Raw genomic sequence first — 17,721 nt, 5'->3', positions numbered from 1 at the left:
AGATAACTTCTAGAACCATAAGCGTCAACTCACAAGGTAGTTAAGAGAGTGTTGCTTTCGGGATCACTTGTCTAAAATATTATAATGTTCCAAATATGAACAAATAATTCAACAACATAAAATATGATTTTTTATTAAAAAAGGTTGAATGTTTTGAAATGAAACATATTAAAAACTTAAATAAAACATTACAAGCTCTTGCATGACAACCTAGAAAAATGTAGAAGACAAACTAGAAAAATACAAAATTTCAGTGATTTTTTGCATGCGAGAGAGAAGCTTTCCTTGCATTTAATTCACTAATTTTTGTCAATTTTCTTGAGTAGCAAAGAAACCACTTGATTCTAATTCTTCTAAGACTTTTAAATTCATAAAAAATGGGTTGCCTTTGATGTATAACCTCTTAGGCCTTTTTCCTTATCAAAACACAAATCAAAACCATCATATTCAGCCCAAATCGTCCACACACATAACTCAAGCCTTCATTTGATTCGTTTCTGCTACTGAATAAGGTTGCATCAAGTCCCCTTCTATCTAATGCTGTTTATTTTGGATGAAAATAGTTAAAATATGTAGTCAATGGATTTTACCACCATAAACTTGTAAATTAATTTATAAAAGTTCGTAAATACTAGAGTTTTTTTTATAAAACCATTAAAATGAATACGTTTTTTAAAATAAAAAATATATAAGAGATTATAAATACATATAAAAACATTTTATAGCCTTTCTAATCACTTATAAAATATATTATAATCAGTTGTAAGAGTTCTAAAAACAAAGAATAAGTGTTTTAAATTGTTTAAAATTATATTTAAAACCTTTTAATCATTTAACCTTAGAAAAGTTTAAATGATTTTACAAGATTTTATAAATTATTTTATAAAATCTTATCTTTCTTTGTCAGTATAAAATCGTATCTATTTTAGTAATAAAATGCTTCAACTATTTTTCAAAATTTCCATCCAAAATAGACGGCATTGTAAGTTGAGGAGTTAAAACGTTAAAATATTATTTGTAAAGTTTTTTATTCAAAAATAGTTTAAGGATTTTATCAATAAAATTCCATCAGATAATAATGGGAGTTTCCGGTCACCAACATCCGCCGCTCCTTGTCCAGCGACGAGTTCACAATCACGAACTCCTACCCCTGCTCGTCTAAGTAAAGCATCGCAGTTGACAAGTTACACCTCTACTTTGACAACTCCCTCTTTCAGCTCTCCACGCAGCTAAGACAACCAGCCCTCCACTATCATCGATGAGTTTAAACTTATCAGGCTCGCTCTCGACGAGCTCGAACCCGTTACCGCGACACAACCTCTGCTTCTTCTCTAGCTTGTCATCACAAGTTTCTACCTTCGTTCGTCCAAAGATGACCTCGTCGTCATAAGCGATCCACCTTTGCTCGTCCAACAACAAATTAATTAAAAGTGCGAGCCGGGCAGAGCCAAACGACGATCTACACCTCTACTTGTCGACGAGCTCGACAAAAGACAAGTACAATCTAATCCCAAACCAACGAGTTTCAAACAACTTTGGATATATGCTGAAAAGACAACCTCACTTTACCAAACCCGAGCTCACCATTTCCAAACCAGACGACCTATGTTATGCTCTCTTGCCGACCTAATTTTTACTCAAAAGAATTAGAAGAATTCACCAAGATTCAACATTTGGCGAACTAAAGGGGGGGGGTATTGTTGGAGATGAGCTTAGCACATGCCACTAAAAGCTAAGCCCAAAATCAGGCCCGGCCCGCTAAACAACAGATGGTGACTTCACTAGAAGATAAAACGTATTTTACTATAAATAAATGACGTCAGACTCAATAATGAGATGGTCAGAGCTCGCCCTAGACGACTTAAGACCCAAAAAGACGACCAAAGACCATAAATAGATATACTTGTTTACATGACCTGTATAGACGAGCGTCTCTAATTCTTGTAATTGACCGAGTTTGTTTACTTTTGATTATTAATACAAAAATCTCCACTCTTTTACATCTTTTATTTACATTACACCAGCGACCGGATATGGAACTTACAATATTTCATAGTTCATACTAAAATCACTACAAGCTTGAGTAAGATATTAACGATATGTTCTGATCACTGTGTTACAAAAAAAAAATTGGTTGGAACTTTGTATTTTTTCCGCATAGCTTCACTACATTTGTAAGAGCATCTCGAAAAAGGAACTCTATTTTAAAGTTTCCAAAACTCTAGATTTGAAGTTTAAAGGTGTTCTTCTCCAAAAGTAAACCTTCAAACTCAACTTCAAAATTATTTATATTTTATAATATGGTCCTTATAGTTGTCATAATTAATTTGAATTAGTAAATAACTAGCACATATATAAACATATTACAACAATATTAATTAATAAAATATTCATTAAAATATAAAAATTTAAATAAAAATAATTTAATTAATACTCCCTCCGTTTCAATATATTTGATGTTTTAGAAAAGTTTTGTTGTTTCATAATAGATGAAGTTTGCATAAATCTATGTAACTTTAACTTTATCAAAAACCGTGTAACCAATTGGATTTTTCTTATTTTTATTTATAATTAAATAAACTAATTTTATATTGTAATTTAATGATGCTTTTGATAAGAAAAATAGTTTTTCTTAATATTTGTGCATTGTAGTAAAACATCAAGTAATAAGAAATATAGGGAGTATTAAACTTCAAAAAAAATATCATATTATTTCATAAAATGATTTTCGTAATGAATATATGATCTATTAGTGCATTTCGAAGTAAAAATGACTCTTCTCATTTCACTTTGTAGATTACGAGCTAAAAGGTGTTGAAATCGGATAATATTGATACTTGTAAATACATTAGACCGAAACAAAAAAGTAAAAGATAAACATAAAATATTGCAAAAAGACTAATTTATTTTTGATGATATTAATACTCGTGAATATATTCGATATGAACAAGAAAGAATTGTACGAAAAAGACATAAAAAACAACAACAACAACCATCTTCAGTTACACAAACAAATTTGGACAATATTTGAAAATTTTGAAGGTTCCGGATCAAACTTACCTGACTATTAGTGTTGTTGTAATATTTAAATTTGTGTAATAGTTATGTCTTCATGTAATTTTTTAAAATATTTTTGTTAAGATTTTTTTTTTGTATATTATTGTTGTCTAAATCTAGCTAAAAATATTTTAAATCTTATTTTTAAGTTTATTTAATTTTATGAGTAAAATTTAAAATCTGCAAAGAAAATTTAAAATATTTATGAGATATAGTTTTTTTTAAAGATTAAAACAATAAACTAGAAAATATTCATGAATCATAAAGGTGATGTGTGATTGTAGGGATCAAAATGCAAATAAAAATATGAAACTTTAAATTTGAAGTTTTGAATAATGAAACTTCAAATATAGAATTTTACTCTTCAAAACTTCAAGGAGAACAAAAAATTTCATATTTGAAGTTATAAAGCGTAGATGCTCTAAGTTCGCCTAAACATAATGCTAGGCCTATAAAAACTTTAAGATATGGCCCAATAATTGACTGATCTTTTCATATATTTTGCTTTTCGACTAGTCGTGTTTTTCCTTCTAACTTGAATATCAAAGATTCAAGAAGAATAAATTTTTCTTTTGTTCTTTCAAAACTATTTTGTATTTTCAAAAACACTTTCAAAACTATTTTGTAAATACATTGGCGAAGAAAATCGTGCCCTCGCCCTTACAAGAACCCGTAATGTTAGAGTTTTCCATGCTCACCAAAATGCCACACAACCTCTTCCATTTCCTCCATCCCGACATGTGTTGTTCGATATTGATCTATAAATCCTTCCCAAAACAACAAATTCAATAGCTTTATAAGTTGTTGATTCCTTCCCAAGGGTAGGGGCAGAAGTACCTTGATAAAGGATTGAGCACTTGGTTTGGGATACAAGAAACAATTGGAGGAGCTGGATAAAATCTTTTATTTAAAGCATTCTTTTGATTCTCTAAATACAAGAAAAAACTGTGATACTTGATGTAAATAAGCTTCTTTGGTTGAATAAATTTTACATTCATTCAAAAAAAAAAACTTTTGTACCAAATCTACCCGTCTTACTCCAAGTAGATTTAGTAATGATTTAAAATACACCAATGGGCCACCACCAGAAACACATTAAAATCTTTACAAAGAATATATAACTAATAAAAATTTCCAAAGTAAATTATTTAATAAATAAGTATTTTGTGGCAAGGAATGAAGGGATATAATTTTATTTCCAAATTTGATAAAATCGTACAAGATCTATAAATAAATATACTTCTTCCAATCAAATTAGCTACATAGTTTTTTTTATAAAATTATATAAGGGAAAAGAGCCTCTTGGTGTAAATTCTCATCTTCTCTTCAGTCTTCTCATGTTATTTTCATGGTTGGTCTTACATAAGTTTTACCTTTTTTTCATATTTAATGATTTTATTCGAAATGAAGCTTAATTTGTCATTTAGCAATCATGATTTGTAGATAATCACATTTCTCATGCCTTACTCTTGTCTCTTAATACCCGCGTCTATATGAATATAACGCCCATATATTTGTCTATGTGTATATATAATTACACCAAAGCAACACACGATCTCTACAAGATTAGCGGATCGATAATATTCAGATCTGAAAAACTAAGGCTAAAACTAAAACTTGTGGATCGATTTTGCATAGTCAGTCATCTCTGTAAGTGTATTAACACATACCATTCATGCTCATTTTCATTTGTTAAGTTTGTTTATATTGTTCTCCGAAATTTTTTTGTAGATTGAAAATTCACATGATTATATTCTAACAGTTACATGTATTTTATTGATTTTTTTCTTCAAATTTCCATAGAGAAAATGGAGAAGGAATTTGATTTAACACTGAGGTTAGGTTTGCCAAGTCCTACTGTTGAGACACATCTGAGCTTAAACACTCTCACCACTGATCAGGTTTTATTTCATTAATATTATCCTTTTCACTGATATTGATTGATGAAGCCATGAATAACATGAAAAATCACACGCACAATTTTGTAGAAGTGATTTTATCGCTGTAATTTTGATATAATTCAATGAAATTTTAGTTGGAAAACATGAAATGTCTGATGAATTAACCCTAGAGATCTATTGACACCAATCACCACTACATAACATTTGAAAAACATGACTTGGTAAATGTTTATCGTAAATCTCACACAGAATTTTCATTTGAATAATTTCATGTATATTCATTGAACTCATATTAAATTCATTAATCTTTGTTTAAGAAAAAAAACTAACCCCACACTGTTTTAGAGGTAACAGTTGCAATTTGGAGGAAAAAAACATTTAATCCTTGTCATCATTTTCTTTTTACAATTAATACCCTTTATAACAGTGCTACATATGGACAATGATTACATATATATTATGCATTAAATGCTAATTAATTAAAAAAATAACACCATAATAGGGGAACAACGTCGACCGAGACAACAACGACAACGGTGATATTCGTGGCCGCCGTCACATTCTTAACAATAATGAATCGACTAACGGCCACGAAGGTGGGAGAAAGAGCGTCGACGTCAACACCAGATACTACAACTTAATCGTCAACCACTTCGCCGGCGTCGGCAAGGCCTTGAACTTTAAACCTTTACCGATGCAACCATCTCCGGCTCCTGTGCCGGAGACTCCTACGGGAAGTGACTATGTGCTGATTGATGTCCCTGCTAAGAGAGCACAACGTAACTCTTTAGCGTTTAAAAATGCTGTGGACGCTCACGAAACTCTAGGGCGGCGTTGGGGCTGCAGCGGCGCCTGTACAGCAGGAAGGATTAACGAGATGAGGAAGTGTACAAACATGAACTGCAAGGCAATTAACACTCCTATGTGGCGAAAGGGTCCTCTTGGTCCCAAGGCAAGTTCATTATCCAATCTCAAAATCTTTGACTTATTAACCAAGTTCGAATAAGTTTAAGATAATAACTGCGCAGCTTAAACCTAAACTTTTAAACTAAATGAATGTTGATTGGTTAACTAATGTTTTTCAGAGTTTATGCAATGCTTGTGGGATAAAGTTCAGGAAGGAGAAAGAGAGGAGATGCAATGGAACTGAGTGATTGTGGTTGTCTTTGTATTTGATTAATACATAAACAAAAGGAGAGAAACAGACTCATTGTTAATTAAGCATTATATGTCTCTGATTAAGCTTTTTGAGAGGAAAGCTAAACTATGGAGATTTAAGCATATTTATTGAAATGTCATTCATTTTCAATATGTTTTTTTTAACACTGGGTAACACATTACATTTTTCAATATGCTAAATATATGAATTTTCAGCTTTTTAATGAAAACAATAAAAAAATTTCAATATACCTACATTATTAGAGTTTTAACAAATTATGCTAAATAAAGGCAGTAACTCTTCAAATAAAATACCATCTTGATTTTTTTAGGTTTCTTCGATATGTTTCTATTCGTTGTTTCGAAATCGATCTGTGCTTCCGTTTCGGTAATTTTATGGTACGACTTTATGTTTGTTTTATTATTCTTTGTCGTCTATCTTTACTAGTTATCGGTTAGATTTCTTTTGTGATCATATATTTCCGGAAAGATTTCGATCTTTATTGGCTTCTAGTTCCGGAAAGAACGTGTTTTTATTAGTTTATATGCTACTTGTTTTAATAGAATTTTTAGATGATAAAAAATATTCCTTTCGTTTCAAAATGTTACATATTTTAGATTTTCACACTTTTAAATAAAACATATTAAATTTGAATATTTTTTGTGATTATCGCTTTCTCATAATTTTAAGCTAATAAAAATCCAATAAGTGTAATTAGTTTTTTTTTAAGTTTACAATTAGTTAATAAAACATGCATTAAAATAGATTTTTTTGAAACAATTTTTTTCCCTAGAATATATAACTGTATATATGAAACGGAGGGAGTACTATTAGTTATTCAAAAATACAAAAGCATATTCAATCATAGAGAAATACTATATATCAATAATTTTAAATGAATGTTTTTTTTTTGAAAAGAACATATCCGAAATAATACATATTCGCACTACGAATTTACATGAAATATCATTGGTTCATTTAGCTACTTTTATCAGGTTTCTGTGTGTTTTTTTTCCACAGCAAGTTTCAGTTTTACAGTAATTCACTTCTAGTGATGAATTCATTCTTCGTCATAAGTCATTTAAAAATTGAAATATTGATGTAAAAAGAAAATCATATTACTGATTTTGATACAGACAAATTTCAAAAATGTATTTTTTTTCTTTTTTTGGTTAAACGTTTTTATTAATTCAAAGATCCAAAGCGAAGGATACAGAAATTAAAGAGAGAGCTGATTTGGATAGCCATCAGCAAGTACATTTCCCAAAGGAAATTTGATAGAGGTGAAGGATCAAATCTACACGCGGATGTCATGGATGATACTTAAGGGCCATCGCCTCCGCAATTTAAGGCGAGGCAGCATGAGTTCTGCTATCAAAACCTTGCCTGATACCTGTAGAAGCTTATATGAACCAACGTAGTCCACAATCACAAGACAAAGGATTCCAAGCAGCATCAGAGTAGATAATCTTTACATTAGCATTCATGGCAATAAGATTTTTCGGGTCAGCTTTAATGGAAGGGAGATCTGGTTTCTTCTTCAATTTGATCTGTTGGTAGTCTTTATTTTCTCAAAATACATCCCATAGCACTGATTTACCGTTTCCTATCAATTTTAATGAATTCAAATGGTTTTGGACAGTTAGAATTATTCTACAAGGATGAGATTTACATATTTTGAACTCTGGTTATCAGGTTATGTATAGAAATAAATAGTTTCAAAGTAAAATATATTTGATATTATTACAGCTCTATGTATGACTGTACGTTTACTAGAAAGGAACGTTATTCTTCTTCTTTTTTGAGCAATAGAGACGTTACATTGGTTTTCTTTGTTTGTGTTCGAGTTGTTGCATATATTAATGGTAAGTATCTAGCCCACAGCAAGTAGTTATAATTGCAAAACCAGTTACATTGGTATTAGAGAAATGTTGTTTTTACTGGCGAAATCGACAGTTAAAATAATGATATTGATTTAAGTACATTGATAGGAAACGGTCATTTTAAAAATCAAAGTAACAAATATTTTATTTCTTCATAAACAAAATGAAATTGCGACATATGAACACAATTTTCCTAAGCAGCACCTTTATTCTTCTGTGTTACAAGAAAAAAAGAAGATAAAATGCCTCTCTAATTCAAAGCCTACCCCATAAACCAAAATAACAATCCTATCAGAAGTTAATCCAATAAACATTTGTGTCCACTTTATAAAACATGCTTGCTAGTTACTACAAAAATTGAAACCATAGGTTATAACCCAGCGGTTGTGGTCTAGTGGTTGTAGGATCGGGAGCGAAACGGCCAAATCTGATCGCACCCTGAGTTCAATCCATCGGTAGAAATTTATACAAAATTTCTGGGCCAGCTGGCTTTCTGAGTTTAATGGACCGATATTTCATATGATAGGGGTACGTACCTAACGAGGCACCACATCCCATACCAGCTAGGTATCTGAGTTATCGAAAAAAAACATAGGTTATTGATGCAGCAACATCTACACCGCCTCAACTTTAGTTACCTTATTTCTCACGTTTTCTTTGTTTCCTTTTCAATAAGTCTTAATGCTTTGTTTTCCTTCTTAGAATAGGAAAGATTATCATAAGTTGGTTGTCACTTTGACGATGGATCCCTATATATTGTGTTTTGGTTTTGGCTTTTAGAGATAGACTTTTGATAATTAATAAAACTAGCTTTGGCTTTATACCTTGAGAGAGATTTGATTCAATTCATCTATTTCGAGAAGCCTTGAACAAGATTCAATTAGATTCATCTTCTTCAAGTAGCAGGTCTCTAGCGATTTCTAATCAAAATCCCTAGATTGAGCTGAACTATCGTTCTTACCCGCCATCAAGTTGGTATCAGAGCAAAACAAACCCTTCCGCAACCATGCCGCGCACACGCAAAGAAACACAAGCCAAAATTTAACAACACACTATGGAGCATATGCAAGAGCAACTCGGTCAACTCACGCAGGCCATGCAAGCCTTGGCCGCTAACCGTAATCCCGCTCCAGTCGAAGAACTTAATAACGATGACCTAGCTGAAGACGAGGAAGATGCGAACCCGTTCGCTGTTCTCGGCCGCAACTGACCTCGTGATCATAATGCACAACCTTCCGAAGAATGATGGGAATGGCGCTTTAAAACAGAAATTCGGAATTCAGCGGGGGACCAACTGCAGAGGAATTACTTGATTGGATCGCAACCGTATAAGAGATTTTGGAATTCAAAAATGTTCCCCTTGATCAGTGTGTTCCTGTATTAGCTATGCGTTTCCGCACCAGAGATGCCGCTTGGTGGACACAGCTTAAAGCAACCTGAACCCGTCTGAATAAACCAAAGATAGCATCATGGGACAAGCTGAAGAAACACCTCCACAAGACATTCCTACCATACAACTATGATCAGCTTATGTTTCAAAAGTTGCAACACTTACGACAAGGAAGCCGTACAGTCGAAGAGTATGCCACATAATTTTTCTTACTGCTCACGAGGATTGATATCTATGATTCTGAAAGACAAATAGTGGCTCGCTTTATTGGTGGCTTACGACAGAAAATTCAACACACGTTGAATTTATTCAACCCTCTCACGATCTCAGAAGCTCATCAACAAGCACTTACAGTAGAACCTCAAAACAAGACAATTTTTTCTTGGAACTCCACACGACAACGATCAACAACCACAACCTTCCCGCCTGCAACCACAAATCCTACTCCTACGGACACAACTGTTGTTCCCGTGGATCAGACTCGACTTGCCCGAACTGGTACTCTTTGCTGTTTCGCCTGTGGCGAGTTTAAGTATGTAGAAATTGGAATATTTTCCCATAAATCAAACCATACTTTCTTTTTTGTTTAAGTCTTTTGTTTAAGTCGTTTGCTTCCTCTTCTTATCTTATTGTTAGGTTGATTTGCTGAATCTTGTAATTATGTTTGTATTTGATTTCCCAGAAAAACCAGCATGGACACCTGAGCATGTGCGCTTTTGATTGGTTTGAAATTGGAAAGCTTTGGTCTGAAATAGGCAAGAGTTACAATGCAAAATTCCAGAAAAAGCTCGTTATGAATTGGCACGCAGATGGTTGGCGCTTATTTAAACCGGGTACTACCGAAAATCACTAACCATGATTCCAACTTAACCGGCAACAATGTTGACTCCAACCTTATTCATGTTTTATCGTTATTCAATGGTACGTAGCCCATCTAAACTTAAATACGAACATAAACACATCAAACGACGTAAGATGAAAACCTCACAAATATCTATGAAATTTGACCGCAGTTGGAGATCACCGCAACGGGTATGGAAGTATTCGTGCTCAAAGCCATAATGCTCGTGACCCCATACATTCCTTGAACAACTTGGCCGAACACAACACACTCGTCGTCCAGATCCGGATTCGCCTTTGCGTGGATCATGAACTGAGATCCAGTGCTGTTTCGACCACGGTTCCACTTGGAGAGGATACCTGGACCGGTGTGCTTCTTGATGAAGTTCTCAACCTCGAAAAACCTACTGCCGTAGATACATTCGCCTCCGTTTCCTTTCCCTCCGTCAATGATATCTCCTCCGGCAATCATATAACCGGGATCGACATGGTGGATGATTGATCCTTTGTAATGGAGTGGCTTGCCAAGCTTCCCCGTGCATTTCTCGCCAGTACAGAGGGCGCGGAAGTTCTCTGCCGTCCGCGGGGTCGTGTGGGCGAAGAGCTCCATCACGATCATACCAGCCGGTTTGGCATCCACCGTCATATAAAAGAAAACCTTAGGGTTAGCAGGAGCCAGGAGAAGGAACAGGGGATCCATCAACGGCCGGAGGTGGCATAAGTCGGCCAACATGGTTAACGTCAAGTGTGCACACACCACCAGACGCAACGTTAATTATGATGTTTCTGTCGGTTTCATTAAAGCGAACGTTCCTTTCCATATTCAGAGTAATTTAGGGCTGTTTCTGCGAGGAGACGAACTAGTTCCGTGCAGTTAAGATGGAAGTAGTCTAACATTATAATGAAAGGTTTGAATAATCAAATATATCTCCCTACTTTCATAGGTTTTTATGGCTTTTAAAGCTAGCTAGATTTTTTAACCGCGCTATGCGCGGATAAGATATTATATGTATTTCTCAATTCTGAAAAAATAATGTATAATATTGTATTACATTATTTAAAGAATATAAAATAAGACTACATAACATAAATATATTTTTTAAATTTTCTTTGTGTAAATCATTATATTGTCTGATTGTTGTACTTGATTCACATATTTGCATAGTTATTTTTGATAGATGAGTAACTATATTTTTATTATCAGTAAATAATATATTTATTATATAATATAAGAAAAATAAAATTATTTACTTTTAAACCAAACTTGTCTCATGTTGGGGACTCAGTTATAAACATATCATATTCGAATGAGACATTTTTACAGTTATCAATCTTCTTAACAGTCAAGAAACAAATCTGAATATCAAAACAATATCTCATACGATCTCTTTGTGGAATAACTGCTCTGAAGAAATTGAATTTATGCATCAAAAAGGACTATAAATGGATGTGCAGATGTGTTATCTAAGTCAGCTTTACAAAATACTATTCATAGTTCATATATCATTTATGTTCATCCTATTTTTTTGTCCATCTTATCTTAAACATCTTGAAATAACTGATGCTAATTAATAACTTGATTTTAACCCGCACGTTCGTGCGTATATTTTTTCATTTTATAAATGCATTAGATATTATAACAAATGTTTTAAATATAAAATTTTCATTTTAGTATTATATATTATGTAACTCTATAATATTATTGTTTATATTTTTTTATTCAGCATTATTCATATATAGTGATTTTTAATGTTTATTTCTTACTAATATATTTTTGAGTTATATACAATAAAATAACAATATGAAATAATCAAATAGAAATTTATACATTTTGTTATAATACATTTTTAAAATTTTAATTTTATATTATAGAAAATAAATATGTTCAAGATAATTTATATTTGCATGCACTGTTTAAAAAATATACTTTAACATATATTATTTTAGTATTTTACAGAATTTAAGTAAAACAAAATTGTTTAAATATTAAAGCCCTATTATTTTAGTAAATTTTATACATAGTAGCATCTATCATATTATTTTACTAAATTTTATTGATATAAGATATTTTATGGATGCTATGATATTAAGTTTTTTTTTAATTATATTTTCAAAATATTCGATTGCTTTAATTTTTACAACATATATAGTTTGTTTTTTTTTCGTGGTGCATTTCAAAAAGTTATTCTTTATTATCTGTGATTTAATATTTTGTAAAATTTGAAATATTATCATTTGAGTTTGAATATTTATTTTCAAAATTTATATTTTGTCAAGTAAACTTTAAAAAATTACAGTACTATATTTGAGTTTGGAAGATTACATTTTGAATTTGTTTTTGTTACTACATTTAATACATTATTTTATAGTAAAACATATTTAAAATTTTGGTTATATTTTCTAAATTTTCTCAACAGATTTTGTTATAACTAAGAAAAAATTATAATTAAAATTTGATTTGAACTACTACAATTTCATTGTTTTCTAATAACATTCTAGTAACATAATTTTAAATAGTATATGAATTAAAGGTTATTATATAATATTATATCTTTGTATATAAACATTTAAAAAATTATATTGTCGAGAGTTTCAAAAAAAATAAAAGATAATATATAGTTGTAGATATAAACGTTTAACATATCTTAATAAATTTATTTTTTATATAAAAATATTATATAGTTTACGAATTTTAAATCATTTTAATGATGAGTGATAATTTATTTAAATGAAACAATTAAAAAAATAAAATTTGTTAATTTACCTATTTAATATGATTTTATCATATTTAATTCTTATAGAACTTCTATTTTTATATAATACAGAATCTAATTATATAATTTATTAAAAAATAGTATATAATTTACATTTTGTTTTTTATATTAAAATTTTAGTTAACATTGATTTATAACAATATTATATTATTAATTACAAAATTAATTAATATGTTATTTTATAAAAATATTTAAATTTTAAGTAAGATTTTGTTAGATTCTTTCTCAACAGATTTTGTTATAATTAAAAAATAAAATTCAAATTTATAGTTGGTTTGTTATTAATGTAAATAATCAAATATGTCATATTAACTATTTCTTTAGGTGGTCCTACTATGACTTGCTAATGGTAGATAAAAATAGAACCCTAAATTAATAGATTAGATAAAATTTTGGCTGGAAAAAAAATCAAATTTGTCTAATTATCGCTTAATTTGTCTAACTGATATATATGTATTTCTCAATTCTAAAAAAATAATGTATAATATTGTATTACATTATTTAAAGAATATAAAATAAGACTACCTAACATAAATATGTATGTTTTAAATTTTCATTGTGGAAATCATTATGTTGTTTGATTGTTATACTTGATTCACATATTTGCATAGATGTTTGTGATAGATAAATAAATATATTTTATTATCAATAAATAATATATTTATTATATAATATAAGGAAAATGAAATTATTTACTTTTGAACGTAACGCTCCTACCTCTCTCTAAAAAACAGATCTTAAGACCCTAGCTCCGGCTCGGCGGCCGCCGGAGCCGGAGGCTTTCTCTCCTCCCTTAACTCGTTTTTCTCTTTTGCTCCTTCCCTGGCCGTAACTCCCTCTGTCTCTTTGCTGTGAGCTCTGAGCTGTCGAGACCAGGACGAAAAATCTCCCTTTTAGGGTTTGACGGCGTCTGTCTCTGGCTTCTTTCGGAGTAACGGCGAGGCTCTAGGGATGACGGAAAGGGAACGAGTCGGCTTTTAGGGTGAAGGCCGCCAGATCTAATTTTCCTTTTCAAGATCTACGGCGTCTCCTTCCTCAGCGGCGGCGCGTGTAGCGGTCAGACACCTCTTCCAGAGCGGAAGTCCTCTCCTAAGCGGCGGTGAGACTCCCAGAGAAGTAAATCTATGGTCAGCAGAAGATGGGTTTGTCCTCCGGTTCTCGGAGTCAACATGTACGGGGTCTTTACGGCGACGGCGTTGTCAACCAGAGACGTGAGCCCTGACGGTGTACGTGGCGGAGATCTACATCCCGGCGCCGGAATTGATGTTCTGTCTCGATCCGGTGGTACGAGCTCCACACCCTCTGAAGCGAAGATTTGTTGAACCGGCTCACGTGTAAGCTGCTGAAGCCCGAGTTTTCATTCCGGTCTCCATGTCCGGCTTCTCGGCTGAGAGTTTGAGATAATGAACCCAACGGACTCGGGACAATACGGGAACGCGCCTCTTGGTGTTGGCCTGTTGGTACAAGAACGTCAAGCTTATTCCATGGATGCTAACAGCTTGAACAAGGAATGATAATCCCGTATAGGTTTCAGGTCAATTGTGTGTTGAGTTATCTTGTATTTGAGGTCGAATTTTAGGAGGTTAAAGGGTTGGTTCACTTCGTGTCGTGGAGTGAATTCAATTCCATTGTGGTTAAAAAATACATGATGCACGTTAGGTTACGTTGGATCCAACTTAGTGATTCAGGGTGGAACTAGACTGCTTCATTGTATTATGTGGTATAATCTCTAGTGGGGTTAAATCTTTGTACCAATGCTTTGTGAAATGAATGTTGAAGTTGAGCCAAAAAAAAAAAAAAAAAACAAAGTTGTCTCATGTTGAGGATTCGGTTATAGACAGGGGCGGACCCAAGTGAAGCAAAGGTGTGGCATGTGCCCCACTCTCATTTTTATTTTTGCTTAAGTATTTAGTGTTTAATTTCTTATATATCCTAATCTATGTATCTATTACATTAAGTGCCCCATACAATATAACTTTCTGCGTCTGCCCCTGGTTATAGACATATAATATTCGAAGGATACATTTTTACAGTTATCAATCTTCTTAACAGTCAAGAAACAAATCTGAATATCAAAACAATATCTCATACGATCTCTTTGTGGAATAACTGGTCTGAAGAAATTGAATTTTGGCATCAAAAAGGACTGGAAATAATGTGCAATTGTGTTAACTAAGTAAGCTTTACAAAGTACTATTCATAGTTGATATATCATTTGAGTCCATCAGTTCTTAAACATCTTGAAATAACTGATGCTAATTAATAATAAACTTTTGGCTGGAAAAAAAAATCAAATTTGTCTAATTATCGCTTAAATATTTTATTAGTATTGTCTAAGAAGCTTTCAATTGATATCATAGTTTAATTTTTATTAGTTTTTTTGTTAATTTTAGAGTTTTTTGTATTTAAGATTTTTTTTCTATATTAAGCTTATATTTCTTTCACATAATATATATATGTCATAAAAATTACCATCAAATCAGTTTTACTTATTTATTATTTTTTTAATGAAAATACACTTTTTAAATAATTCAATTTAAAATAAAATTATATATTTTCTCTGTTTCACATTAAGTGCCATTTTATATTTTCAAATTTGTTTCATTATAAATATCGTTTTACATTTTCAATGAAAATATTAAATAAAATTTCCAGTTTTTACCTTTAGTTTTAATTCATTTCATTAATTAATAAAATTAAACAAAATAATATATTATATAGGAGTAAAAGATGAAAATTACTCCATCTGTGTGTAAACAATTTAAACGAATCTTATTATGAAACATAAGGAGTATTACCATTTACCCATTTGGTTCATTTACAAGGTACAACGTCTTTGATCTTTCTTTCTTTTCCCTCACCTCTCTTTTTTGAGAAAAATATGTTTAATCATGTGCCCCATAAGGCCATAACCAATAAGATGCCTTCGACCCTGGTTCTGAGCCAACACAATGCTGCATCAGTCTTTGAAGTTGGGATAAGAGCAAACACATTTTCTGGATCTGGCCTAAGACAGTGAAGAAACATTTACGTTTACAATTACGTCGATAAAATTGTAACATCCCGAGTTGTGATATATGGATAGACTTAAGAGAATTGATTTGGCTACCTATGTCACCAAAGTTGACTTACCTTTTCCGTCACACCTCCGTTTAGAACTCCAGAGTTAAGTGTGCTTGGACTGGAGAAGGATGGGTGACCTATCGGGAAGTGATTCGCGATACCGTGCGAGTGAGGCCAAAACACGAGAAAAGGTCGGATGGTGATTGCAGGGTCAGTAAACAATGATTTCGAGCCTTTGAAATAATTAACGGACCGATAGTTGGAACGGGATGGGGTCCACGAGCCGAGAGAGCGAGTGATGCAGCGCATCTTACGTCTTCTACACGTTTATTAAAGAAACATATTTATGGGCTTTCTTTTGGCCTTTACTAATTATTGTCGGGTTTTAACTTATTCGTTAAGTTAGGGTTTTTTTTTTCTATTTAAGAAGCAATTAGACTAATTTGTAAGACAGATTTTGATATATTTTAATTCTAGAGAGATTTTTCTGAAACTCTTGTTCTTGATTCGATTAAATTCATCAAAACAGGAAGCCGGTTGATATATTGTGTTTTTGACACATTATATGTATGTTTTCTAATTGGTTTTCAATTCTTTATCGAGTCTTCCTAGTCCTTTTCGAGTCATTACAGGTCTGGAGTTGCATTGGATGAGAGATGCACCAGTTGGAACAAAAGATGCAGAAAAGAATGCAATCAGGTGATTTTCATGCAGAACAGTCGACCGGAGCAGTGTGAGTGCATGCTCCAGCGACAGAGATAAAAAAAAGGAAGTTTCCAAATATTTTGGGATTTTACCTAGGGCTTCCCCCTTTTTCTCCCTGCCGCCTGTGGCTTCCATATAATTTCTTTTTATGTTTTTCTATAATATACTACGCTAGTTTTTACACAAGAAACCATTGGAGACTTTTGTACTTGAAGATTTGCTACCTTGAAAGGGAAAAAACTTCATCTCTTTCACCTTGAAAAGATTCCTGAACCCTATCTTATTTATTTATTGATTCAACATGTGTTCTTTATATATTGTCTCTGTGATTTCTCTGTTCATGACTGAGTAGTCGCTTGTTAGGTTTAGGGTGTTAGGGATCATGGATCAATGAGTTAGACACAAATAGGATTTTTATTCTTTGATATCTCTATCTATTGCTAATCTTAATGTTTGTGTTAAACTGGCCATTCAGCATCTGATTACAGGTTTAATCTAATCATCAAAAGTGTTTTAGGTTGCTAGAAAAAGCATAGATAGGCGATTTGTCTTTAGCCAACGAGAGCTGATGTTAAGGCAAATCCTGAACCAATTGAATCTAAACTTAATGCTTGTCATCATTCTCTAATCCAAACGAGAGTTTAGGCATTAGGATTGCTTGATAAATTGGTAGACACCACGAGAGTGGGTTTATCTATTCTTGTTGTTCAAGTTCTAGATTGACTCTTATTGCCTTCCTGAATAGTTGTGTAGCTCATGATCCTAAGGATCCCGATGAATCACCCTGAACCTAGCTCTCTTAATCATCTGAAAACCTTTAATTAATCTTGTTACTTGCTTGTCACGAAACCCTCAAATCTTAAAACTCCCACATTGTTTTAGCTTAATATTGATCTCATAAAGATAAAGTGTAATTGTTGGTCTATGTGGATTCGATCCTAAAGTGCTC

The 17,721-nt window shown here is 32.2% G+C and overlaps 2 protein-coding genes across 2 annotated transcripts; one reads left to right on the top strand and one right to left on the bottom strand.

Annotated features, from left to right (window-relative positions):
• The first annotated feature begins 3,067 nt into the window (after positions 1-3,067).
• On the top strand, positions 3,068-6,279 carry LOC103835793 (GATA transcription factor 29). The gene is made up of 4 exons (XM_009111981.3): positions 3,068-4,707; positions 4,861-4,958; positions 5,461-5,910; positions 6,044-6,279. The coding sequence occupies exons 2-4, from the start codon at positions 4,866-4,868 to the stop codon at positions 6,110-6,112; spliced, it is 612 nt and encodes a 203-aa protein (XP_009110229.2). The 5' UTR covers positions 3,068-4,707; positions 4,861-4,865; the 3' UTR covers positions 6,113-6,279.
• Positions 6,280-6,532: 253 nt separating this feature from the next.
• On the bottom strand, positions 6,533-11,414 carry LOC103836577 (peptidyl-prolyl cis-trans isomerase). The gene has a single exon (XM_033287615.1). It carries the CDS (start codon positions 10,961-10,963, stop codon positions 10,385-10,387), a length of 579 nt encoding a protein of 192 aa, XP_033143506.1. The 5' UTR covers positions 10,964-11,414; the 3' UTR covers positions 6,533-10,384.
• Positions 11,415-17,721: the final 6,307 nt, after the last annotated feature.

This window comes from Brassica rapa, chromosome A01 (genome assembly GCF_000309985.2).
Source record: "Brassica rapa cultivar Chiifu-401-42 chromosome A01, CAAS_Brap_v3.01, whole genome shotgun sequence".
NCBI lineage: Eukaryota > Viridiplantae > Streptophyta > Magnoliopsida > Brassicales > Brassicaceae > Brassica > Brassica rapa.
Note: the sequence above shows the minus strand (reverse complement) of the source record. Positions and strands in the feature narration are given on the sequence as shown.